This window comes from Plecotus auritus (genome assembly GCF_963455305.1).
Source record: "Plecotus auritus genome assembly, chromosome: 13".
Lineage (NCBI taxonomy): Eukaryota > Metazoa > Chordata > Mammalia > Chiroptera > Vespertilionidae > Plecotus > Plecotus auritus.
The window spans coordinates 16,628,604-16,655,124 of record NC_137779.1 but is presented as its reverse complement, the minus strand read 5'-3'; the positions used below and the strand labels follow the sequence as shown (position 1 = coordinate 16,655,124).

Sequence of the window (26,521 nt, the reverse complement as noted above, 5' to 3'; positions counted from 1 at the left end):
GCACTGAATAAATATTTGCTCTTGCCTGAATTATCTACTCGACTTTGGCCATGAAGATCTCGTTTTGAATCTAGAGTAATTAGCACAGTACAAGGTGTTTATAAATTCGCACTGATTGATAACAATACCCAAACATTTCTTATTCTGACTATGTCCCAGTCCCTGTACTAGACCTATGGCACGTCTTGTCTTATGTACCTCACAACCACCTCCGCAAGCCCACATTTTACAGTTGGAGAAAATGAAGCCCAGGCATATTGCTTACTTGCTTAGTCACACAGCTGGTAAGCAACAGAACTAGGATGTGAAGCCGGTTGCCTATGTTGCTCTGCCCTCAATCCCGGCCCTTGGAATTATATGTACAAAATGGCAGTTTAAAGGTGCATGGTTTAGGGAGAAAGTGGCTCAGTGACAGGAATTGGGGATTCCAGAAAAACCAAATAGCTTTGGGGATATTTAAGTTATTTCCAGATCCCTCCCTGGCAACCTCCCCTCATTCGGCTGCTCTGACTTCTCTCTCACTCCTGGTCTAGCCCAGGAGTCAGAATCCCTCACCCATGCAGGTGTCTGCTTCCTCGTGCTGAAGAAGAGAGGAATGGGCTGTCAGGTGCCTCCGATGTTCTGACTCTGAGCATCACCAGGACTCCTGCCCTCAATTCACGGACGGTGTGGGAGGGGCACTGAGAGACGATCTGGCCGCCTGTGGTGAGCAGAAGGGCCAAGTCTCTAGGACACAGGCTGCGTGGTCTCCTTGGAGGTGCTCCCAATCAGAACCTCATCACGCCAAAGCTCTCTGTTCTCAACCTGCTTGTTGAATTCTTCCAAGAAGTGACCAAATTCTCTCCTGCCTTAACAGAAAGCGCTTGCTCAGCCTCCTGTGGGCACCAAGAACATCTAAATGCTTCTATCAGCACCAACTCCCTTAATTCAATGTTATCCATTCAACGTGAATATTGTCTCACAACGTGCCATAGGCTGGAGAAAGCACCTGCCTGGAATAAACTGTCCAATTAGCTTTATCTTCTTCAGGCAACGGAATCCTGGTTCCTTCAGCCTTTCTTCTTTTCCCCTTTTCTCTCTCCCTTCCTCCCTTTCTTCCTACGCCTTCCTTTCTTCCTTCTTTCCGTTTCTTCTTCCCTTCTGTCTCTGAGCTTTCCTTTGCTGGACCAGTCTTCATTTTTAATCAACATTTTGTTCACTCATTTATTTTTAAATCTTCTCATGAAGCAATACACCCATATTCACACACAGAAAAGTACACACATTTATTCATTTATTTTAAAAACATAGCCAAAAAGTACGTATTAAAAGAATCAGGAAATACAAATCAGTAAAACAAGCTCAGAAGTAAAATCCACCTGGACAGCTTTGCTGAGGTGAAACAGACACGCACTGGGATTAAACCGGGTCTGGTGCTCGGAGCTCAAAGTGGACCCACCACTTGGTCTGACAATGCGCAGAGGAAGGATTACTTTTTTATGGAATAACAGACTTGGTTTAAAGATTTAAGCAGGTAGCGTAAACCACCATGGTGTGCCGAGGCAATGAATATGAAGGACCTTTCAATATTAGAGAAAAAGACGGGCAACGCTGCCTGGTGGGGCGCTGCCTGGTGGAGCAGGAAGCCTGCGGGGGCGGGGGGGGGGGGCGGTGGAGTGCTGTCAGTCAGCCTGGATCTGAGTCCACCTGCTGTTGAGAAACTGGGTGATATTGGGCCAGTTGCATGACTTCTCTGAGCCTCAGTTTCCTCATTTGTAACAGGGAGAGAGGATCATCCCTAACTCACAGGATTGTCTAAGAGCTGAGGGAAATAATAATGTGAAAGTGCTTTATGAACCACAGGGAATCAAAAGCATATACATTTTTTAACCTCTTTTAATAACTTCTAATATCTTGCTGGCTTTCCGACTGCTATTCCATATTCAGCTAGTGGAAAAACAACCACTCCCAGTTTTTCTTCTGTATTTGTGTTTTGTAAATCATCCTCTGTCCTACGTGTTTGCAATTTGGGGTTTTTGCCTCTAAATCAGAGTAAAACTCGGATTTATTGGGCTATTTTTCTAAATGATCAATGTCATATAAAAAGTCATTCCAAATTTTCTGGAGCAATAACAATTCCATTTGATTTAATATCATCTCCAAATGTGATAAATGTGTCCTTAATTCCTTCCCCCACATTTGGCTTCCTCTTTCAGCTTTTCTTCCTCCCTTCTCTTTCAAAATAAAAAAAACAGCCCTTGTTTTCTAAGAAGTACCCTTCAAAGAAGCAAAGCAAGCTGCAACCTTATATTTTCATCGCATGCCATGTGCACTAGCCCCAGGGGTCCCAGACAGAACCTGGATGGGGCTCCTGGTTTCCAGGAGGTCATGTGGCCCCAGGGGTCCCAGGACAGAACATGGCTGGGGCTCCTGGTTCCAAGGAGGTCACGTGGCCCCAGGGGTCCCAGGACAGAACCTGGATGGGGCTCCTGGTTTCCAGGAGGTCACATGGCCCCAGGGGTCCCAGGACAGAACCTGGATGGGGCTCCTGGTTTCCAGGAGGTCATGTGGCATGATGCTCCAAATCGCTCATTTCCTGCCTGGGTATTCCAGACAAGCATTTAAACTTTCTGTCAAGTTTGGGTGATAATGCTTACACGGTAGAGCTATTGTGAAAATGGAATTAGATAATGTATGTAAATGTTCTGGCAACAGAGTAGCTATTTGATAAATGTCAGTTCTTTATGCCAACGTGCCCCTCCCGCAACCAAGTTCCTCCTAAAAAGTAGCCTCTCTTGTAGGATCATGGCCTCTTCACTTGATGGTAATAAATCTTGCCTTTCAAATCAATTACAGGCAGAGCACTTTACAAGATGCAAAATGCTTTTCTCTCCATTATCTCATTTGAGTCTCATAACCACGGGGCATGTCTCCCCCGGAGATGAGGGACAGAGGCTGAGATGAGGCGCCCTGCGAAGTTGCATGCAGCAGTTAAGGAGGTGCTTCCTCTGTGAGCTGGGATGGTCCTCTCTCACTTGCAGAGGAAGGAGTTTATAAACACACAAGTTCTGATATTTCCTGGGGGTTGTTAGGGCAGCCGAAGCTAAAATCTAATCGGGAATTTTTCCAGACCCGCCCAGCTCTGCCCAACCAGTTGTAAATGTAAGGTCACTGGAACAAGAAATGGGAGTTGGAAGAAAGATGAAGACCAGGGACTGGGAACTGCCAGATTATGGGGGGACAGAAGGAACATTTTCTGGAAGCCATCATGCATGACAAGTGAAACACTTTTAAGTCAGTAACAGGTCACTTCTCCTCAATTTGGAGAAGCAGTGTGGTGCAGAGGAAGGCGGTGGGCTTTGGAGCTACACCCACATAGTGCAAATACCAGCTCTGTAACTGTGGGTTCTTAGGCCTTGAGCTCCTCTGTAAAACCAAATGGCAGAGCAGTGGGCTTTGGAGGCTGAGTCCTGGGTCTTCCACCTACTGAGAGGCCCTGACCAGTTTACATAGTCTCTGCGCTCTACTTTCCTCCTCTGTAAAATGGAACAACAGTGGCTCCCTCAGAGTTACAGTGAGGACTGAATGAAAGGTGGCCAGAAAAGAACTAAAAAGAAGAGCTTGTACACAGAAAGAACTAAGAAAGATGAGCGATGGGTCAGTGTGACTGCGTGGCTCCCTCTGCTGTCTGCTAGTGTGACCTTGAGCTAGCGACATCCTCGTGTCTCAAGCTCCTCGTCTTACAATGGGAATAACAGTAATAATAATATGTGCCTTGTGGGTTTGAAAATAGGATTAAGTGAGAAATTATATGTAAAGTGTTTGGAAGAGCACCTGGCACCTAACAAGTGCTCTATAGATGCGCATTGTTGTCAGCTTAGGGTTTTCCTTTCCCTTTCTCATGTCTGTAGGATTCCTGCTCCTGTCTGGGCGAAGGGAGTCTGCACTGAAGGCTGAGGGACAGACTGAGCGGGGCTGGCGAGGCCTCTGCGTGCCCGGAACTCCAGCCTGGCTCCTCTCCACAGCTCGGGCCCTGCCTCCTCAGCGTGGCCCAGGGGCCTGTGGGGCCCCGTTTCAGAGCTGGCTTTTCGGCCAGGCAGCCCTAATCTGTCCCTTGAGCCACACCAGAGTCTCATTAAAACGTGCCCCATAAATGTTAAAAAATTTACACATAAAAAAATTCCATGCATGAAACTGAAACCATAGGTTTTACAGCCTCGGTTTGAAATCTTGCATAATATATAAAACCTTGGCCCTGCACTGGGGGCCCGTAAATCAGATTTTATAAAACAAAAACCTTCTACCTTTCAAAGGGGTTTGGGGAACTTGCAAATTTTACAAACTTTACCAACTGCCAGTCAGAGGGGGTTGGACCCGAGCGGGGGACCCGGGGGCAGGTAAGAGAGGCCTGGTGAGCACAGTGTAGGAGTGGGAATTGGCGTGGAGAGTGGCTGTGGCACTAACATGGGGGCATCCCAGCCTAGCTACCAGCGTCGGAAAGGAGAAGTAGAGAGGGTCAGAGTGTGGGGACTGGGGGAGACTTGGTGAGGGTACTCTTTTTTAAAAATATTTTTTTTATCGATTTAAGAGAGAGGAAGAGAGGAGAGAGAGATAGAAATCTCAATGATGAAAGAGAATCATTGATTGGCTGCCTCCTGCACGCCCCCTACTGGGGATCAAGCCTGCAACCTGGCATGTGCCCTGACAGAGAATCGAACCGTGACTTCCTGGTTCATATGTTGAAGCTCAACTGCTGTGCCACAGCGGCTGGGTGGGGGGTACTCTTATGAAGTAGGACTCTATTGTCCCAGGGAGAAGGGAGGGGGTGATGCAGTGGAGGGAGAGCATATGAGGAGCCCTGAAGTAATTTCCCTTCTCTGGGCTGTGCTGTCTCATCTGTACAGGGACTTGCTTCTCTCCACAGCTGTGTTTCCTTGTGTGCAGTGGCAGCAGCTGGCTCCCAGGAAGGGCAGTGCCCTCAGAACTGCAGTCCGGGGACCTCTCTGGTCTTTGGGCAGCTCCAGGAGAGCTCAGTCAGCGTTCCCATGGGAACTTGTCCAGGACACTTTCTGGGAGGAGGGGAAGGTACAGCATGCAAATTGTGGTGTTTTTTTTGAGGGGGGGGGATCACACAGCAAGAGGTGGGAGGAGTCATGCCCAGTGGTGGGCTTGGTGGGGCGGGGGGGGGGCAGGGATGGGGAGGGATCAGAGCTCGAAATCCCAGGGTGGGACAAAGTTTTGGGGACCTCCGTGTCCTCCTGACAATTTCATCTGTGAAAGTCAATATTCAAGGGCAGAAGAAAGCCGCCCTGACACGCACATATATATAAAATAAATCTCTCAATTATCTCAGCTCATTTGCTCGGGGTCTCTCATTTTATGTCCCTGCTCTGCTGCGCAGTATATCTGTCCGGATAAAGAGTTACAGTCCGTTGGGCTACGTGTGCGGGGTTATAAAAAATACAGATGCCAGATTAACTGGCTGTGGCACTCGGCAGCTGATTGAGCTGATAATGACGTGATCTGACCTTTTTCTAATTTCTAATTATGTGCATCTTGGCTGCGCTGGCTACATGATTCCTGTTCTAATGATGGCTCCTGTGGTTGGCCTCTTCCACCCCCTCCTGACTTCAAGAGGGCGGCGAAGGGCACTGCTTGGCTCCCCAAGTAAAGTTTTGGGGGCCAGGAGGTGGGGCTGGGAAGCTAGAATGCCTTGGCGTAAGGATACTGCACTTGAGACTAACCTTCTGGATGGTATGCGTTCTTAAAGGCCATTTAGTTCCACAAGCCATCTCACTCGTGTTTTTATTACCGTCACTGGAGATGGGTGTATTGGATCTACACGCAAGGAAACCGAGCTTCGAAGGAGTGAAGTCAGCAAAGTCGCACAGATGCTGAACAGGGAAGCCAGCCCTGGGCTTTCATCCCATGGGAACAATTGACGAATCACTGGGGGACACTTTGTAAAGTAGATGGTTGTCTAACCACTATGCTGTATACACGATACTAATACAAAATAATACTGAATGTAAACTGTAACTTAAAAAATTTTAAGTCACAGAAAAAATAAAATAATTGATTGACCAATCTCCCGGCCAGGACTGTGGCTACTCATCTGGGTAAATAAGGCCATGTGAGGGGTGGGATGTCGAAGGACGACTCCACTAACCAGACCACTCCCAGTCTGGTGACCTGAGGACTGGGGCCGCCAGAGGGCTGGGGCCGCCGGGGCAGCTTCTACAACACCCACTTCCCCAGGGCAGGCTTGGCACACGGCAGGCCCTTGACCAAGGTTGTTGGACTGAATCAGAACTCTGACTACGTGAGTGAGCAGACCTGGAGACCCAGGGAGTGTTGGCAAGGGGAGCACGGAGCCAGACACTTGCTGGCATGTCCCCGCTGCACAGAACAGCAGGCTGCAGTGATGACCTGGGTCACACGCTGGGTTTGAAAGCCTGACCTCCTGTGTCCCCCTAAATGGGCAGGACATCTGCTGGCCTCCTTCTCAACAGGACTGTGTCTCCAGGTCTCTCTAGCTGCCGATGTGCTTGAATGTGCCTGTCCGCTCACCCTCCACACTGCAGCACACCAGCCTGGCGAGTTACTAACACGCCAGGACTCCAGCCCTCAGAACCGCTGCCCCAGACATTCTGGTGCCACGCCCCACCTCTCCTCCTGTCTGCGTGGCAAGAGGCTGGAGGGGATGCAGGTGTGCAGCGGGCAGAGACCAGAGAAGGGGAGAGCTTAGGCAGCCAGACCTGTGCCTGCAGCTCTTGGTTTAGGGAACTTAGAAATGGTTCTCAGTGGCTAGAGGACCATCTAGTGCCTGGCCCACAGTGGCACACAACACCTTTTGCTGAACGAATGAAAGGATCATTTCTAGAGCACTTGGAGGAACCACAGGGGATGGAGAACCTAGCCAGGGTGGGGAGGGAGGGTCTTTACCAGATTGTCCAGTTCTGGGTCATCGCTGAAGAAGGGTTTGTGCTCCTGCTCCTGCTGGTGGACAAAGTTCTCGATGTCCACGTCAAAGCTGGCGGAGGTGATGCACTCCGAGCCCTGGGTGGCCTGTTCACATTTCTCAAACAGCAGCGTCAGAAGCGGGAAAAGAGGGTGCCTGTGGGGACAGCAAGAGCTCACACATGCGCACAGAGACCTGCGGCCGGCTGGGCTCAGAAGCCATGAGGGCCCTTTCCCCATGCTCCCCACACTTCTTCTCCCAAGGCCCCACTCCTGAGATCGTCCCCAGTCCCCACGGTCAGCCCAGATGGCAGCAGTTCATGCCCTGGTGGGAAGACCCAGTCTCCCATCCCTGGGCGTAAAGGGCGGTATCCTCCTCACCGGCGCCTGGCTTTTCTCTTTGGTAAGATGACCTGCATGGGTATCTGATGAGGGTGAGGGGTGTAACCCTTCAGAGAAGTAGGAGTCCCTTTCTAGTTTAAGGTCAACCCAGGAAAGAAGTGTGGGAAGTCCAGACAAGTCCCGGGCATGAACATCAGCGGTTGGTCAGACACTCATTCTTGGCTGTCTGGAGCCAACTGAGGGCAGTGCCTGTGTGTCTGTGAGTGTTTACAGGGGATGAGCGTGAGCCTGAGTTCTGGTTGCACATGGCAGGCAGGTGTCTCCACCTGCTCTGCATCTGTTCGCCGACTCAGTTCAGGTCAGACACCCAATCACAGGAATATCACCTCCCTGCACTTTCCCGTCATCACACACCTAGCACATCCGTAACCACCGGATTATCTGCATCATATTTGCTCACTGTTGTCCTCCAGGACCGTCCCTGTCTTAATGAGCGTTGTATCCTTAGGGCCTTGCCCTGCATGCTCATAGCAGGCACTTAATACTCAGTGACGGACAATGAATTAGGGGATGAAGAGCATGTGAGTGAGCGGGTGGTATGTGTGTGATGCATTCTGTAAGCTGAAGGGCTTACCTCGCTGGCTCTGTTGGTTTCGGTGGAGACGCCACCCACTCTGGGAAGCTCCTCTGACTGGCCCTCCCTCACACTACGCTGATGGCTCCCTGAGCTCTTTGCTTTATCACCTGCCTTCCTGACTAGAATGTGAGCTGCATGAGGGCAGGAAGCAAGCCCACCTTATTCACCACAGTCTGTTCGGAGTCTAGCAGAGGCATGTAGATCCCAACAAATATTTGCTGAATGCATATATGTTATGTGTGCACACCTGTGTGCACATGTAAGTGCATATCACTCTTATTTCTCTGCAGCATGTGTGAATGACAATGTCTTAACTCCCAGCACGTGTGCATATGTTTGCACGGGTTGTTGACACTGGACCCTAGAGCCCCCTTCCTTCCCATGGTGGTCCCCAAAAAGCATCTGCACACCACCCCCCGTCTCTTTCTCAGTCCCCTGGGACCACACAATCTAGCTCTTTCTTTTTGATTAAGCTCTGCCTTCTGGGAGAGGAGGAAGCATGTGTCAGGCCTGGCCCCTGGGCCTCTGCGAGAGGGGATGCTCTGGCCAGCACTGTCCAGTAACATTCCTGCCACATGGACACGTTCTACACTGTCTGCCCTCCAACACAGAGCCACTAACTAGTCGAGGTCAAGGGACGTTTAAAATATGACTGCTGCCCTGGCTGGGTGGCTCAGTTGGTTGGAGCGTTGTCCTATATATCAAAAGGGTGCAGGTTCAATTCCCGGTCAGGGCACATACCTAGGTGGTGGGTTTGATCATGGTTGTGGCGCATATGGGAGGCAGGAGATCGATGTTTCTATCTCACATCAATGTTTCTCTCTCTCTTCCTCCCTCTCTCTAAAAATCAATAAACACATCTCCTTGGGTGGGGATTAAAATTTATGACTTGTGCCTAGGACACTGAGTTTCTACTTGATTTAATTTTAACTGATGTTAATGTAAACGGCCACATGTGGCTGGTGGCTGCCACACTGGAAAGCACCAGACTTGAAAGGACACTGGACGGTGCTCCCCCGGCACACTGTGATCAAACACAACGCAAGGAGGACTGACGCCCAGCCTCACAGTGCTGACCCTTCCAGACTGTCCGCTCTGGGGTTCTCATAATTCTAGGTGCTTAGTCCCCCATATATGCTGGCCATGCTCCCCAGGCTCAGGGGCAGTGGGGGGAGGAGGTAGGGCCCACTCAGGTGGGCTGCTTGGCTCGCAGGGCCTACACTGGACACTGCCTCCCCACCCTTGTTTTGGGAGCTGATGCATAAACCGCTGGCCTGCAGGCTGGGTTTTTGTCTGCAGGGACAAAAAGGTCAATATCTGAATGTGGCCCATCTGTGGCCCCAAATCTGTGGAACACCTATTCAGCCACCCTGCCCCGCCCCCGAAGCTGACAGGGAAAACCACGGCTCGCTTGGCCAGTGGCTAAAACAAAGAGAGAGCAGGTGAAGGGTTAAACTCCAGCGTAAGTCTTCATTTGCAGCCACTAATGCCGCAGCATATTACGGTCTAATCTAAGCTGATCCCAGTTTAATGCAAGCCTCTCCTGGCCCTGCGCGGAATACCAAAGGAAGCCTCAGCGGCTGTGATTTAAGCAGAGCCCGCAGCGCTTTAGCTGAGGGACACGAAAGGCAAATTCCAGACGGTGTTATGAATTATTGCGCCTGATGAACCTTCCTACTCTCAACAGATGCCTGCTGCCATTTAAACAGCCACTAGATCAATTAGGAATGAAAGGCACAAATCGACTCTGTACAAGGGCACTAAATTACCAGGAACTAATAATCCGCAGCTCCGTGCCAGGTGGTGGGTGCACCCCGCCGGTCACCGCTGGTTCTCTTCCCTCGTCAGAGTGGGGTGGGCAGCTGCTGAATGAAGAGGGGGCGCCTGTGTGCACATGTGTGTGTGTGCACTTGTCAGCGAGGCCAGTGTGAGTGTTGTGTACATGTGCTCTTGTGTGTTTGCATTGTGTGTACACACAGTGTGGGATGTATACAGTATGTATGCATGTGGGTTGTGTGCCTGGCCCCCTGGTTGTGTTTGAAGTTGGGGTACAGATTTTGTGTTCAGTGAATAGTGTGTGGATGTGCCCTACATTGAGGGCAGTGTGTATGTGCCATGTGTTGTGTGTGTGATCTGGGCGGGGACTGAGTGTTCTGTGTACACAACATGAATAGCGTGTGGGGTAGGGAAAGAGGGATCTACTAGTGACTGCATCCCTCACACACTAGCACTAGAGTTGGGATGGGGATGGGAGGGTGGTCCCCTCTGCCACTGTTCTTGCCCCTGCATGGAGGAGAGTGATCAGGGAGGGCCTCTCTGAGGAGGTGACATTTAAATGAAGCCTGAATGATGAGGAGGCAGTCATGCAAAAATCAGAGGGAGAGGCTTTCGGAGCAGAAAAAGCAAAGCACCCGAGATAGGAATGAGCCTGGTGTGTTTCTGGAACAACATCCGGACGATGTGGCTGGAGCAGGATAGGCAGGAGGGGACTGGAGGGAGGTGAGGTTGGAGAGGTGAACGGGACTCAAATCACAGTCTCAGACAGAGCTGGGCCTTGGGCGGGGTGCAGGTGGGGGTGGGCTGGAGGCCTTGTCATGAACACTGGGCCACAGCACAGGTCCTTTTCATAAACCCCTCACTTCCAGACATCAGATCTCCCCAGAATGTGTGTGTGGGGGGCATATCTGGGGGTGTTTTCTGGGGGCTCCTGCTATCTCTCAGAAGAAGGAAACATACTTCCCATCCCCCCCGCCCCCCCAATTAATGAGGGCCACGGAGCACAGAGCAGGCTCCCGGAGGCTGGCATGGCTGCTTCTCTCCAGTCTCTCCTGACCCGAGCCAAACTCTCAGCTCCAAACCCTCCCTTCTCATACCCCACCCTCTCCAGGCTCCTGGCTGGGTTCCACCCACCCCACCCCCTGGTCCCTGAGCCCAGGAGATCAGATGGCATCTGAGCTCAGCCACAGGTTTCACATGGACTACACCGGGTAGGGGCTGCCTGTGGCTCCCCTGCTCTATCCTCCTGGATCCCTCCGTAAATCCAGACTGTTCCCCACTACCTCAAGCGTAGGGACAGCTGAGACACTGCGTCACCCCTGAGAACCAGGCTCAGCTTCCCGGTGACTCAGCAGGGTCTGTGGCTGCAGTCACTGGGCTTCTCCAGGGCCCAGCCCCTCCCCAGCTGCCCAGCCTACAGCTGTCCAACCAAGGGTGGACCTGGATTTCTAAGCTACTCCCCAACATCACCACCTACGGCTGGAGATGAGGCTGGCAGCCCCAATGCAGGCTTGGGGAGGGACAGGATGGGGTGATTAGGGCAGGGAGCCCGAGAGCTGGGTGTCTTGGTCAGCAGGGACATGAATGTCCCTGTGTGTGCAGGCATGGGAGGGGAAGAAGGGTTTCCAGGGAGACATGGGATATGGCCCTGAGCTTCAGTGTGTCCTGGTGTTGCTGTCCCGATCTCCCCCATCAGAGACATAGAAGTAGGAACCTGGAAACTCGGTCCCAGGCCCGGAAGATGAGGAACAAGATGTAAGAGATGGCCACTCGATTTTATTTCCAGAGGACACCTGACCTCCAGAGGAGCTCACCTGCCCTCTCCCCTCTTCTCCCTGCCGCCTCCGCCTGACCGCCCCCTCCACCCCAATCTCTCTTAAGCCGTTCAAAATTTGGAGGAAATAAATCTCAGTGCTCAATTCAGGGAGAGCTTGAGCCTCGTCAGTGCAGAACAAATAGAAGGAGGGAACCTGCATGACATTTCACTGAGGAAGAGAGGTCGTTTCCAGCCACTAATAAAAAGGATTTGACACAGACTAATAAAGAGAAATGAATTTCTCTAATGGCCTAATTTAGCACACTCAGCACTGTGCCCGCTCCTGGGCGCCGGGAGGGGGGCAGAGCCCCGAGCAGGGAGCCGCATGGCTCCAGGGCGGGCAAGAAGAGATGATCTCAAATAACATTTTACTATTTCTTTTTTCTTTTCCAGGTCCCCACCCCCACCCCACCCTCATCACCTCTCCCAGGAGCATCTGAACCAAAATCAAGCTCAAGATACGCACTTCCTGTGAACAATCCAGAGAAGCGGCCTCTTGCAGCCTTGCAGCCCTGCGCTGGCTGCAGCAGTGATTAAACCCGATACGTTGATTTCTACAGGGGTTTAAGCCATCGTTTGGTTTAATTACCTCTGACATTTCTGCCTTTGTGTTTTTTACATCACCCCAATTCACCGGCCTGCAATACCCAGTTTGGGGCCAGGAGGTAGAGGAGCAGCACCCCCCCACCCCCACCCTGGCCCCAAACTGGACAGGATTTGGGCTGAAGCCCCAGTGGAGGTGAATGTCACCCTCTCTGTAGCAACAGAGAGGCAGAGACCCCTCGATGAACCCCAGTTTTCCTTCAGCGCAAGGTCACTCACACACACACACACACACACACACACACACACACGCCCTCACACAGATGCACACATGTGCACACACACTGGTAAGGCTTCTGAGTGCATCCATGAGCATGCGGGCTTCAGCACAGCCCCCTTTAGCCCTCCCACCTCCTGACAGGTGTTCTTAACCTAAACTGGCTCAGTAGATCTCCCTAACATTTCAAAGACCCCTGGGATGGAAACCACGACTTCCTGGTAATTCTCCTCCTCATCTCTGACTTAATTCCCTTGTTAGGGTGAGGCTTATTTCCTTTTGTTAAAAGGACTCACGAAAAGGCGAGAGGACCCTTTTCTGCTTCCTTTCCTTCCTCCTCGGACAACCAAGGTTAAATTGTTTTTAAACATTTCTTCCTGCATAGAGGGTCAGAGACAAAGAAACAGAGACTGGAAAAAAGAAGGAATGCAAAAAAGAAAGAAAGAAAGAAAGTGAAAACACAGATCTTTAGAGAGGCTAGGATGCAAAGGACAGGTGAGACAGGGATGGAGAACGGATATGTGGACAGAAACAGCGCTGCAGGCTGGGGGCAGGGCTGGCCACATGCGGGAGACATTAGTGCTGGTTCTCTTTCTGGGTGATAAACCTTGTGATTCACAGTCATGCCACTCCATCACTCCGGAGCCTCTCAGCCATCCCTTCCCTTGTGACCTTGGCCGGGACTGCAGACCTCAATTATGGGTCCAGCCAAGTGTGTGGCAGCTTGCCTGGCTGTCCACCTTCTCCCCCTGGGACTGACCTTGGAGCCCCCCGGCTGTCCTGCACCTCATCTCCCAGCCCAGACTCATCAGCTGCAGAAGAGGCAGTCGGGGGAGGCCAGGACAGCACTTAGCCCTCCCTGGACCCTGGTTGCTTCTTCCATTGAGGGTACAGCCCCTCAGCCTTTCCTGGCTGGGATGAGGATAGACGGCGGTCCAGAGCGTGGACTGTATGATAGGAGAGCCACATTTCTGGGTGGAAATTTCAGGGGGACCAGAGCATGGTCTGGGCCCAAATGCCACAGAGGACATCAGTCTGCAGGCTGCTTAGGTGGTGATGGTGGGCGGGGGGGGGGCGGGGGGCAAGCAGCGACCAGGCCAGTGGCTCTCCAGCTCTCCGACCGAGTCTGCACTGATGCACATGGAGGTCTCCAGCTGCCAAAGGCCCACCACCTGGAAACTGCTCAAGGGCTGGAACCCTGATCCTCTTTTTCTAGAGCCCAAGTCAGAGGTCACTGGGATCACAGAATCAGAGGAATGCCCCAGAGCCACTTTCCAGGGCGGCCTGCTGCCCCTTTCCTGGGCATCTCTCCACTGCCAGAGGCCCCTTACAAGTGTTCACTGTGAGAACTGTCGCCATGTTTCTCCTGGATGCTGAGGAAATCAATGAGCAACCTCAGATGGACACGCGGCATTCACAGTGTGGCCTCACTTTCTCTTCAACAGACTCGCAGGGCGTGGTGGATGGACAGAGAGCAGGTGGCCCCCAGCCCTGTATCTGCACAATTCCCCTTCACCAGCTCAGGCAACCAGACTTCTGGGGCTCCTGCTGGTCCTTCCGCCTCAGCTGCCTGCTCCTGGGTCTCTACCTGTCCCTTCCAGTCATTTCAGAATCCAGCTCCGAGTGCCATCCGCAGGCGCCTCGAGGGCGTCTCCAGCAAGAGGGAGCATTACCTCCTCTGAACCATCAGGGATGCTTCAGGGTTTCCACCCGGACCACTTCCTCCTTTAGGGCGAGAAGCTAGGCGCTCTGAAACGAGTCAAGACTTTGGAGTCACATAACTGTGTGACTTAGGGGCAAGTCACTGAGTTTCTCTGAGTCTCAGTTACCTTTTTTTGTTGTTAATCCTCACCTCAGGATATCTTTCCCATAGATTTTCAGAGAGAGTGGAAGGGAGGGGTAGAGACAGAGAAAAACATTGATGTGAGGAAGACACAGCAATTGGTTGCCTTCCACACGCACCCCGATCAGAGCCAGAGATCGCACCTGCAACTGAGGTATATGCCCTTGTCCGGAACTGAAGCCAGGACCCTTCAGTCCATGGGCCGATGCTCTATCCACCGAGCCAAACTGGCTAGGGCTCAGTTTCCTTTTTTCTAAAGCAGGGACACCACCACCACGCAGGTACCCTTAAGGGTTCAGTGAGGAAGCATGTGGAGTGCCTGACGCTTACTAAGCTGCTCCTTTTCCCTGGAAGAGTGTGTGGGAACCTTTTTGATTCAGAGCAACACCGACACCATCCGCTCCAATCCATTTATAATCCCACCTCCACTGACTCATGTGGCAGGGACAAGCCCACATGCCAACTCAAACAGAGGTACAGAGAGAGGAGAAGAGAGGCCACGTGCAATTAACTGATCAGAAACCCAAACCCTCCTTTTTAAGCAGAACAGCACTGCCAGTAAGCATTTATTTTTATTTTCCTTGGGACACATTCTACTGGCTGCAGTGGCGTGTGCACAGATCTGTCTTCCTCACTGCATGCTGAGCTCCTCCGGGGCATGCTCGTCCTCTTTTTGAATTTCCAGGGGTCAGGCACAGTGCCTGGCACACAGCAGAGGCTCAGTAACTATTCTGTGAATCGATGCATGGGACGAGTGAGTGAATCAAGAAGCACCAACTGTGAGAATAAAGGTTCCAAGACGCAATCCGGAACTTCTTCCCGGCTCAGAATCCATTCCTGCTGGGGTACTGGGATCAGGTACTGCCATCTGGCAGTTTCTAGCCACAGTTACTACAAAAAGACTTGCCTGCTTTGGGCTCTGCTGGGGTGTATGGGGAGTGGGCTGGCAGGGTCTTGGAGGGAGGCGGTGATGTGGAGGCGGGTGCCTGCCCAGCCCTCCACTCCTCACAGCTCAAAGGCACCAGATGGAGAGAGCGGAGGGGGTGGGGGAGCAAGCCAGCAGCTCCTGGAGGATGTATTTTTACTTCAGGTGTGACGCTGACACCATGCGGGTGTATTTTTAGTCCTGCCCAGTGGGCGGTGTTAGCCTGGGTTGTCTTGGAGAGGACTTCTTGTTGCTAAATTGGAATTGCATGGGCTAGGGTTCCAGGGCCCCAAATGTCGCTCCTCCCCAGGTGGTGAACAGGTCTATTCCCAGCAAGTGTGGCCCAGGGCTGGCCACAGTGTGCTCTGCCCCCTCCCTTCACACACACACTCACACACACACCCCTCCCTCCTGGCACATTTTAAAAAATGTGAAATCTCAACTAAGTGATTGTTAAGGCTAGTCTTCAAGGGCAAGAATACCGGGAACCTAAAACTTGAGACCTGGTAGGACTTGTTTTTTTTTTGTTTGTTTTGTTTTATTGAGAAAGAGTTGATACACATCACTGTCTAAGTCTAAAGTGTACATCATGATGGTCTGACCTACATATATTATGAAATGATTAGCACAGTAGGCTCGGCTAACCTCCATCTCCTCATAGAAATACAATGAAAAGACAAGAAAAGTGGGGGGAAATGCTCCTTGCAATGAGAACTCAGACTTTACTTTCTTAGCAACTTTCCTGTGGATCACACCGCAGTGCTGGCTCTAGCCATCCTGCTGACGTTACATCCCTGATTCTTATTTATCTTATAACTGGAACTTTCGTACCTTTGACCACCTTCCTCCAATTTTCCCTCCCACTCCTGGGAACCACAAGTCTGATCTCTTTATGTGGGAATCTGATTTGGTTGCTGGTATTTTTTTTAGAATCCACTGGTAAAGTGAGATCAAACATTATTTGTCGTTTTCTTTCTGACTCATTTCACATAGAATAATGCCCTCAAGTTCCGTCCATGTTGTTGTAAATAGTAGATTAACCTAATTTTTATGGCTGAATAATGTTCATATATTGTATATTGCTTCCATGTCTCGGCTATTGTAAAAAATGCTGTTATGAACACAGGGGTGCAGATAGCTTTCTGAGTTAATATTTTTGTTCCCTTTGAATATACCCAGAAGTGGAATTGCTGGATCATATGGTAGTTTACTTTTTTGAGGATCCTCCACAATTTTCCACGTGGCTGCACCAATTACAATCTCACTGACAGTGCAAGAGGGTCCCCTTTCTCCACATCCACGCCAGCACTTACTGTCTCCTGATTTGTTGATGATCAGCCCCCCACATTTTAAGGAGAGATAACAGAGGCACAGCAAGTATCTTCCCTGAGGGTAGGCAGCTAGTGTGAGCCAGTCAGAGCTCCTACCCAAGTCACCAGAGATGCCATCAGTCCCCAGAGAGAAAGTACTTCGGGGGAAGGGATGGTGTGGAAAGGGGAGCTCTGTCCATTGTGCCTTGGTCACTGGCAGTGACAAAACACCCACACACGTTTGGAGGCACTCTGTAAGTTACAAAGTGCTTTTCCATGTACTTATTGCATTTAAACACCCAATATTATTATTATTCCCATTTTACTGATTAGCAAACTGAGGTGCCATGGGTTAAATAATTACATCAAGCTAGTAAGTGATTGAGTTGAAATTTAAATCTGGGTATCCAAATGTTATGCTCTCCCCCTCACCCCCCGTCCATGTACTGTTTTTGAACGATTATTGGAATCACCTCATCCTCCTCCCTTTTTTCCTCTACTGTCCTTGAGTCACATGTGTCCTGGGGTCTCGGAACTGAATTGCCATGTTGTCCCTTCGAGAATCAAGACTGCTGCAGCCCAAGAGAATCTCTGCTCATCAAACCAGTTTCCAAAAGAACCTGCTCTCCTAATAGTACTCTGTGTTTGGACAGGACTTTAACATTTATTTATTTATTTATTTATTATTTTAATTTTTTTAATATATTTTTATTGATTTCAGAGAAGAAGGGAGAGGGAGAGAGAGAAACATCAATGATGAGAGAGAATCATTGATCGGCTGCCTCCTGCACCGCACCCCCCCCCCCCCCCCCGTCCCCGGGATCAAGCCCGCAACCCAGGCATGACGGGGAATCAAACCATGACCTTCTGGTTCATAGGTCGATGCTCAAGTCCTGAGCCACGCCAGTCAGGCTAACATATTTATTTTTTATCCTCACTGAAGGATATCTTTGCATTGATTTTAGAGAGAGGAAGGGAGAGGGAGAGAAACATCGATGTGAGAGAGAAGCATTGATCAGCTGCCTCCCGTATACACCCCAACTGGGGATTGAACCCACAACCCAGGTATGTGCCCTGACGGGGAATCAAATCCACGACCCATTTTTGGTGCATGGGAGGATGCTCCAACTAAATGAGCCACCCGGCCAGGCCCAGGCTTTAACATCTTTATAGACCTTTCATTTTCTCACCTGACACCCCCCTGGTGGGGGAGGAAAGCTTATCTAAAGAGGTTCAATGGTTTGCCCAATGGTAGAGTCAGAAGTTAGACTGAAGTCTCAGTCTTATGATCTTTGCATTTGACCACAAAATGAACCAGTGCTTGGGAAAATCAGAGCGTGGCGCTATGGTTAAAAGAAGGGCAAGACTGGCTTAGTGCAGCCCTGGTGAGAAATTATTGGCCACCTGAACCCCCAGGCTTTGCTTGCTGGTCTCCTCCCACCCCACCCACCCACCCCATCGCACTAGCAGGAGACCCGCCTGCTGGATGACTTCCCTCTGGTAATGGGGCAGATCCAGTCTAGTACTGTAACTCCTCGCCAGCAAAGCCAGCATTCACTCTGAGCGTCTACATACCAAGCACTGGCACTGTTAGCATTCGTTATCTCCTTCAAGCCCAACATGACCTCGTGAGGAGGAAAGTCATTGGGACTCCAGGTTCTGCATCTCGTGTTGGTGGGCCTTGTCTTCGCCAGGTACCCGTACTCTCAGCTCTGCCTAGGCCAGACGGTGAGCTGTGGGAGCAGCAGGACCCACCGCCTCTGAACACACCTGCTTCCTGGGCCGGCAGCTGCAGCCTCTGCGCCCGCCAGCAGGATGTGCAGAGGCTGGGCTTGGGGCGGGGTCTGCATATGCCTTTAGGAAGGCGGGAAACAGGCCTATTCTGGTGCCAAGGAGAATGGAGCATGGTTTTACTCTTAGATTATGGCTCCACTGGGTTCACTCCCCTGACTACAGCCACCAGCTGGGAGGCTAGCTCTTAGGCCACCTGCTTCAAATGCCAGGAGTGTCTGCGAGAGCCCTGCCCATAAAGCCCAGGATGGATACAGCCTGGAGCTTTGACCCCCAGCACCTAGTCCAGAGCATCTAAACTCATTGGAATGGCTGAACTCCTCCCACATCATCCTCAGGCCCCTCGCCCAGCCGTTCCAGGGATGACCAAGCCCAATGCCAGGGAAGGCGGAGGGTTAAGGCCCAGGGTCAGCTCCCTGGAGCCAGAACACCCTTTGGTCACAAGGTGGAAGAGTTCCCTCAAAGACACTTCATTAGGAAGTACCAGTTCCCAGGGTCCTGGCTGGGGTGCATGCCCCGGAGGACAGTCACAGCAGGACCAGCCCCAAACACGGGGTTCCTCCCACCCCGTCTTCCAGCCCTGTCTGGGAAGGGCAGCTGGGCTATCATTTCCGGTGGGTTTCGCCTCCCTTAGGAAAAGCTGTGCAACTCTCCCACACTGCACCATGGCCAGCAGCTTGCAGGCAATTCCACAAATACTTTTCTGAGCCCATTCCATGTGCCAAGTTTATGTGACACTACTTTCTATGTTGTCTTTCTCCCACTCCTCAGACTGAAGTTTTCCTTATTCGGAACCCCTCCTGGAATCTAACGTGAGGCGTGATACACAGTAGAGCTCGGTACACGTTTGTTTGAATGGCAGTGGGAAGAGCCCCTGACTGGGAGCCTTTCCTGCCTCCTCTTGCTGCCTCGCCTCTCACCATTTACTCTACCAGCGGCTGATGCCTGCAGAGCGCTTCATTCGCCAGGTTCCGTACCAAGCGAGCTCTATGCATTACCTCAGTTAATTCCCACGACAATCCTGATGAAGAGATAGCACTATTTTTTAGCCCCATTTTACAAATGAGGAAACCAGGCTAGCGGTGAAGCCAGAAGGTAAACCCTGTCAATCTAAGTCCAAAGCCACGATCCTGACCCTGGATTCCACCTCCCTGAATGCACTAGACCAGTGGTTGGCAAACTCATTAGTCAACAGAGCCAAATATCAACAGTACAATGATTGAAATTTCTTTTGAGAGCCAAATTTTTTAAACTTAAACTTCTTCTAACGCCACTTCTTCAAAATAGACTCGCCCAGGCCGTGGTATTTTGTGGAAGAGCCACACTCAAGGGCCAAAGAGTTGCATGTGGCTCGCGAGCCGCAGTTTGCCGACCTAGGCACTAGACCCTTCATAGCTCAGGCAGGCCACAGGGACACCCACTGGCCATGGGGAGGCGAGCTGGCCCTTGTTTATAATACCCCCACCCCGGTCTACATAGGAAACACTGGTCTGTGGGTCCGGTATTATCAACTAAGATCTCATTTTAGTCTAGCTATTACTATGTTCTTTTTACAGTTAAGAAGCCAGAGGCTCAGAGAGATTAACATGCTCAAGGTGACGAAGCTAGTTATCACCAAGTCTATTTCTAGATCTCGTCCGGCTGCCCAGCACGGCCACTCTGCTGCATTTGCACCTCGAGCTACAGGACTATCAGGATCAAGCTTAGAACGTCAGTGACCTTCATTCAGAAGGATGGTTGCTAGGGAGCGATCTGAACATGAACACTGCCCACTGCCCTGTTCTGACCTTTCCCCAAATGAGTGTGGATTTTAGAGGGACCCAGTTTGGATGAGACAGGAACATGAGTGATATAAACAGGGCTTGGAAATGTCTGTTGCTTTTATTGAACGAGAACGGGACAGCAGGTCACACACGAAGGGAGAAGGTCCGAGTTTGCGGTTTGTGAGAGGAGACTGATGTGAAGAACTGGGAGTGCTATGTGGAAAGGTCACAACTCTAAACGCTGAGAAAATAAAGAGGAAGAAGAATGATTTGATGCCTGGCAGGATTTTTGGGGGCTGCCAGGAAGAAGTCTGTCAATGGATAAAGCAGGAAAGGATTGGAATTGGAGAAGGTAGGGAAGTTGGGGGTGATGGCAGGGCTTTATTCAAACAGATGGACAATGTTGGGTACAATCTAGAAGGGAGAAAATTCCCTGCCTTGGGGTTAAGGAGAAAAAAGCACAATTGCAAATTCTTATAAAGCACCCACTCTGTGCCAGGCACTGTTCTAAGTATTAATTTTTAAAGAGAGAACATTTCAAACTTAGGACCCAGGAGTAGACCAGACAAAACAGTGAAGACCAAGGAATGTAGGATCGTGGCTACAGATACAAAGAAAATCTCTCCGAAGAAGCGGTGGTGAGATGTGCTGAGCTGTTCAGAGCAGAGACTGTGTGCCTGGGACTGGGGCGCCTGTGTGGGTTTTTACTTTAGCCTGGCGAGAGCCAGCGCTGCGTCTTCTCCCAACTCTGTTTAGCAGCATCACATTGGAACCTGAGATGGGCCATGGTGGGAGCATTTACACTGGAAATCAGCCAATGTGACAAATCAGGGCTCTCCTCTCCCCTTGTCCCCTAGGGCCAGTTTGCCAGCACAGCAACCTAGAGCCATGGTGTACATATGGGTACTGCCTCGCCGGGTTAGTGAGTCCGTTCAGTAAGCACTGATCTAGTACATCATCCAGGCGGCTGACTCTAAGGTATTGGGTAATGCGCTTGGGATAAATCAATGAATGATGCAGACACAGACCTTGCCCTCGCGGAGTTAACAATCTAGTGGGAAAACCAGAAATGATGTTAACACCATCAATTCCATTATGAGTAATGCCACAAAGGAAAAATACAGCGGACTCTTGAACCACATGAGTTTGAAATGCACGGGCCCCGTTTTACGTGGATTTTTTCCCAATAAATACATGGCCCTCTGTATCCACGGGTTTCTTATCCGAGATTCAACCAAATGTGGATCAAATAAACAGCATTTGTACATTACCGACTTGTGTTCTCTAACTGTGGATCAAAATATACTGCTTTCTCTCCACAGTTGGTTGAATCTGTGGATGCAAAGGGCCCACTGTTGTTAAGTTTTGGGGGAGTCAAAGTTATAGTTGGGTTTTTTACTGCCTCGGGGTCAGCACCCCTAGAACCCTGTGTTGTTCAAGGGTCAACTGTATAGGGTACAGCAGCCACTCACCCTGTCCGTCTGACCTGCAGCTCAATTCTCTAGCATTTTTAATGGAGAAGCAAAGCACAACTGCCTGCTGTTTTCTCGGTGCTCACACCTCCACGCAGCATTTCCCATCAATAATAGGCCACTTCTTCAGCGCCAGGCCGGCCACTTCGTGGGTTCTCAGAGGTTTTCAGCCTTAGGGGTGAGAACCACAGCACCTCCTGAGCAGTCTCAGCAAAGCCAGCCTCCTCCTCCACGGCACCTGGCCAGGCCAGCTCCCTGCATCTCTTCTGCTCCCCAGGACATCATCGTTTCCATGGGAACCCACTCACTTCAAAGGGAAAGGAAGGAGACTGGAGCGGAGGAGGGAGTGTGGAAGCTGAATTAACCTCCCCTCTTGGCCCTTCTCTGTGCTACTGGCAACCTCACTGCCAGGTCCCAGACAACACCCGTCCGTCTGTCCGTCAGCACGGAGATGGGGTCACGGCTCAAGCTACACTTTAATTTCTTGGGGGAAAATCCTGGGGTTGCGGTGGGGGCTGAGGAAGGAGAGAACTGAGTGGGTCGAAGCCTGCGGTCCCCACTGCACAAGGCTTCCTTCTCAGACCCCCTCAGTATTGTTCCCGGGCCACAAACGCAATTACCCGTGATGTGCAGCCAATCACCGGGTCTGCTCAGATTAGACTGCGGTCATTAATCTGAGAGGGACTCCTGGCTGCCTGGCTGATTAGCCCAGATGATGCTCTGGTCTGATCCAATTAAAGACAGACCGGGCCTCCCCTCTGTCCCTGCACACACACACACACACACACACACACACACACACACACACACTCCATATCAGAAGGAAACAGTACATTTCATGAACACATCCTCATACACAAACACAACCCTGCAAACCTTAGGGGACTGGCAGGCTCCCTCCCTCACAGGTGCGCCTCCCTTTGTCACACTGCCCGTCTGCAGTCCTGCAGGGACCGGGGACTTCTCCACTCTTTCTTCACCTGTGGTTCTGAGAGGGGCTGTGGTGGGGGCTCCCAAAAGCCAGTGTGGGCACTAATCTGAGTCGAAAGGGTCTCATTACATTTGTTGACATGAAATGCCAACTCCCTGAAGTGCTTCGGAGCAGCCGGACTGCCCCTGGCAGGCAAATCTAATTAAAATCACCCGCCCTCCTGGAGGCTGAGTTCCCTCCCAGTCATGTAGGAGGGCTGTAGAGAGGGCAGCTGGTACTAATGGGAGAGGTGTGGTGTGAGAGACAACCTGTGGTAGGGGGCAGGCAGGAAGGGCTGCAGAGTGGAGAAGCTGTGGGTGTTGATGTCCTGAGATGCGGGGTCACCATGTTTGCTGGGCAGTTGGGGGGTCACCTGCAGAGATAACCTGGGCAAACACCAAGGGCTGTGGGGTGGCCAGCCTGAGGGAGAGGTGAAGATTGGATGTGAAGGTGAACAGGAAGGAGTGACATCCTGATGGGCAGTTCCCACAGGGGAGGTGGCTGTTTCCCCTGTAGCCTGGCCTGGGGGTGGGGGTGAGGGGCAAGGAGAAGGAGCCTGGAGTCCTGGGAAGGGCTATGGAGCTCATGGAGCAATTGGTGGGAGCCAGGGGACCGCTATGGTTTGAGCGAGACATGGTGCCAGGTACTCACATGGCTGTCCCATGAACCCTTATCACACCTGCTGATGAGGCCCTGCCGGGAAACTAAAGCTCAGAGACCAGTGCACCCCTAATCTGGGATCCCTCCAGTCTTGAATCTGAGCTCAGTACAGGGCCCAGCCCCGGACTCTGGGAAGGTGCCCAGGATCAGTCTTTAGTGCACATGTGCATCACCTGGGGTCTTGTTTAAGTGCAGATCGCGCATCCCGAGGTCTGGGGGAGCGGAGATTCTGCATTTCTAATCAGCTTCTAGGTGCTGCCACACTGCTTGCTGTGCCTGTCCTTGGAGCAGCGGTGATCCATGGAGTATCATGGCTGTAACCACCGTCATCGGGCCACCAGGCAGTTCTGGAGGCCATGGTACTCTCCTCTCCCTTCTCACACCCCACAGAGCACCAGCCATCACAGTTAATTTACGGATGGCGATGAAGCTGCGTCTCCCCACGCCCAGCTCTGGCTCCTGGCATTCCCAGAACACATCAGGTCTACCCTGCCTGCAGGTCCTTTTCCACCCGCTGCTCCTCCCGTGAGCTCTCTTACTGGCCTTTGAGATCAAACTCATACATTCTCTCTGTGAAGCCTCTGCTATTAAAGCTCTGACCACTGTGGTTGGTTTCTTTCTGGGGGAGACAGAGAACAGCCCATGCACTTATCTTTTTAGGGGTTTCCTCTTTCCCCAAGAGCCCAGCACATATAACAACAGGGGTTCAATAAGAGTGTGACGGGAAGAAGGGCAGGGATGACAGGAGTGCCGAGTCCTATGATGGGGGAGGCTGACTTGTCCCCTAGAGTCTAACAGGGACTGTGGCCAGATCCTGGTGTTTTTTGGGGTCCAAGGTAGAGTTTACTGCCTGCAGGCAATTGGGCCGGGTCTGTGCATTGGGTGGGCGGGTAGGCCCTGTGCTGTATCTTTCCTCAGGCCTGGCAAGCTCCCCTGTGCCAGGATCTACGGATCAGAGCCCACTGTTCTGGACTCCCCACTGTTAGCATTAGAGGCCTTCAGCTCATCTGAGTAACTAAAAATAATGCCAATGATAATGATAATAACAGCAATAATCGCCACCATTACCATAAAGGCACTGTCATCTGGGGGGTGGCGAGTGGGGAAGAGGGAATCAATCTTCTTCCTCTCCACCCTGGGTGGCCCATTGCACATGTTACTGACATTAGCACCTGCTGCAGTGTGGGCCCAGCCAGAGGTAAGCTGAGCGCACTGATACACCTGAACGCCTACGCTCACACGGCCAACGTGAGCCAGGGTCCAGCCTCAGAACTGAGTGTGGCCCAGGCATCTTCTCTTAGTGGACAAATGATAGTTCAGTCCCTGCTGGACCCTCGTTCAGTCCTGCTCTCAGTAGATGCCAGCTTCTTCCCAGCCACAGACATAAACAGGAACTTCCCTGAGTTCCTCCCGCCCTCTGGACCGTTCGGGGCCCAGGCCTGGGTGCAGGGGCTGGTGCAGAGCAAGATGGAATGAGTTCCTGCTCTCTGCCCCCACTTGGGGGAGGTGCCAGGACCTACACAGCTGCATACAACACCTGTTGCTAAAAACCCAAGATGAACATGAATCAAAATGTGGTTCCAGGAACAGCTGCACTGGAGTCACCAGGCATGCTTTCACAAGTTCATGTTGCTATAGCCTCACCTATGGACTCAGAATGTCTGAGCATGGAGCCCACAACATGCATTTAACAAGCTCTGCCAATGACTATCAGGCACACTAAAGCTCGCATCATACCAAGTGCCAGACAGTGCAATAGATGCGCAGAGCTCTTGCTGGAGTAAAGGCAACAGTGAGACGAGGCAGAGAGCAGTCCCCAGGCAGCTGCCTGGTTGCTGAGTGGAGGGTTTCTGGCTCATTAGGGCTCATCTCCCCAACTGGGATGAAGAAGGGCTCCCCCTGGAAGATACTGCCCAGGCCCCCTTATCCCTCACTAGACAATTCCGGGGGGCTAGCGTCAACCCCAGTGGCCAGCTGAGGGATCTCTGGATTGATCTGAGAGAGAAGGCCGAGAAGGGAGCAGCTGCTGGCCATTGTCTTTGACGAACCCACCCACTGGCTTGCAGGCTCATCTCTCACAGCGTGGGCCTGAGGCTGGCTGGGGCTTCTCAGCACAGCTGCGGTGTCTCCTACCTGTACACAGCTCGCTTGTCAGCCTCCAGCTGGGCCTGGGGGTCAATGGGGGCACTGGGCACAGGAGTGCTGGCAGCAGCAGAGGGTGCGGAGATATGGACAGCCTGGGCCTTAGAGGGTGTCTGAGCAGTTGCCGTCATCTGCAGAGAGAAGAAAGAGAAGGTGGCGGTTAGTGTGGCCAGGACACCTGGCTGGAATGACTAGGGCTGCCTTGGCCTGCGGTGAGTGTATAATGAGTGTCCATTTGTATATGCGCTACAGTCGGGAGAAAGCAGGTCTTTCTTCAAATGAGAATGTTCTAGAGAACAATACAGGGCCATTCAAAACCAGGTTGTACATAGCACACTTTAAAAGAGATGATTGTTGCTTGGCCAGTGTGGCTCCTGACCTATGAACCAGGAGGTCATGGTTCGATTCCCAGTCAGGGCACGTGCCTGGGCTGCGGGCTCGATCCCCAGTCGGAGGTGTGTAGGAGATGGCTGATCTATGATTCTCTCTCATCATTGACGTTTCTCTCGCTCCCTCTCACTTCCTCTCTGAAATCAATAAAAACATTTTTTTTAAAAAAGAGATGATTCTTAATGCAAACTAAGGTGGTGACCTCTGTCTAGAAGCTGGAAAAAAAAATGAGCCCTTTAAATTGTGCTGATGAGTCATCTGGGATGTACTGGGCAGTGTTAAGTTTGATAACTTGAAGAGGAAGAAAAAATAGCTGAGTTGTTCTCATCTGGGCAGGTCTATTCCATGTAACGCAAGCCAGAGTTAACTGTTTTAATTGAAAACTGAATGGTCCCCAGATTTGGTTGACCTGGTCACTTGAAGATAAGCAGATTTTAGCGACACTGCGCAGGCTTCTGTTCTTAACCCTCACAAATATTTAGAGCAGTTGTTTTCATCCTGTTACATGCTTTAAAGGTGCCTCTAGAGCCTTAATATATATTTTTTTATAATCAGAGAAACTACTTTTAATATTATATATTAAATTTCCTGTATAAGATTTCATTTGAAGAAATGTTTAAATGGCTTTAAAACTTCTGATAACCATCATTACAGAAGATAATGCTTTTATGTTTTATTTTCTTTGGTCAGAGGGATCCCTCAAATGTCATGAATGGTGACATGTCTCGCCTGTCCGTTGCACCGAGACAGCGCTGCCCTGGTGCCATTGAGCTCATAGATTTGTCTGCCTCCTGCACTAACGCTTCGTCCACACCCTCACCCCCAGCACCCATCCCCCGACACAGAGTAGACGCTTAGTGTTTGTAGAGAAAATAAATGAGAGGGTAAATGCATGAATCCACCTCAAAAGCAGCAGATATTTTAT

The 26,521-nt window shown here is 51.2% G+C and overlaps 1 protein-coding gene across 9 annotated transcripts in view; it reads right to left on the bottom strand.

The window, feature by feature from the left end:
* The window catches only part of PKNOX2 (PBX/knotted 1 homeobox 2), a 309,668-nt gene that overhangs the window by 41,908 nt on the left and 241,239 nt on the right, over nucleotides 1–26,521 (bottom strand). For all 9 annotated transcript variants that reach the window (XR_013959564.1, XM_080650408.1, XM_080650409.1 and 6 more), the window contains 2 exons: nucleotides 25,198–25,337; nucleotides 6,925–7,096 (listed from right to left, as the gene is read on the bottom strand). Coding sequence is in view for 8 of the 9 variants with exons in the window: in XM_080650408.1 (XP_080506534.1) it covers nucleotides 6,925–7,096; nucleotides 25,198–25,337 (312 nt within the window). In the remaining variant the exon portion in view is untranslated. The remainder of the gene's footprint in view (nucleotides 1–6,924; nucleotides 7,097–25,197; nucleotides 25,338–26,521) is intronic.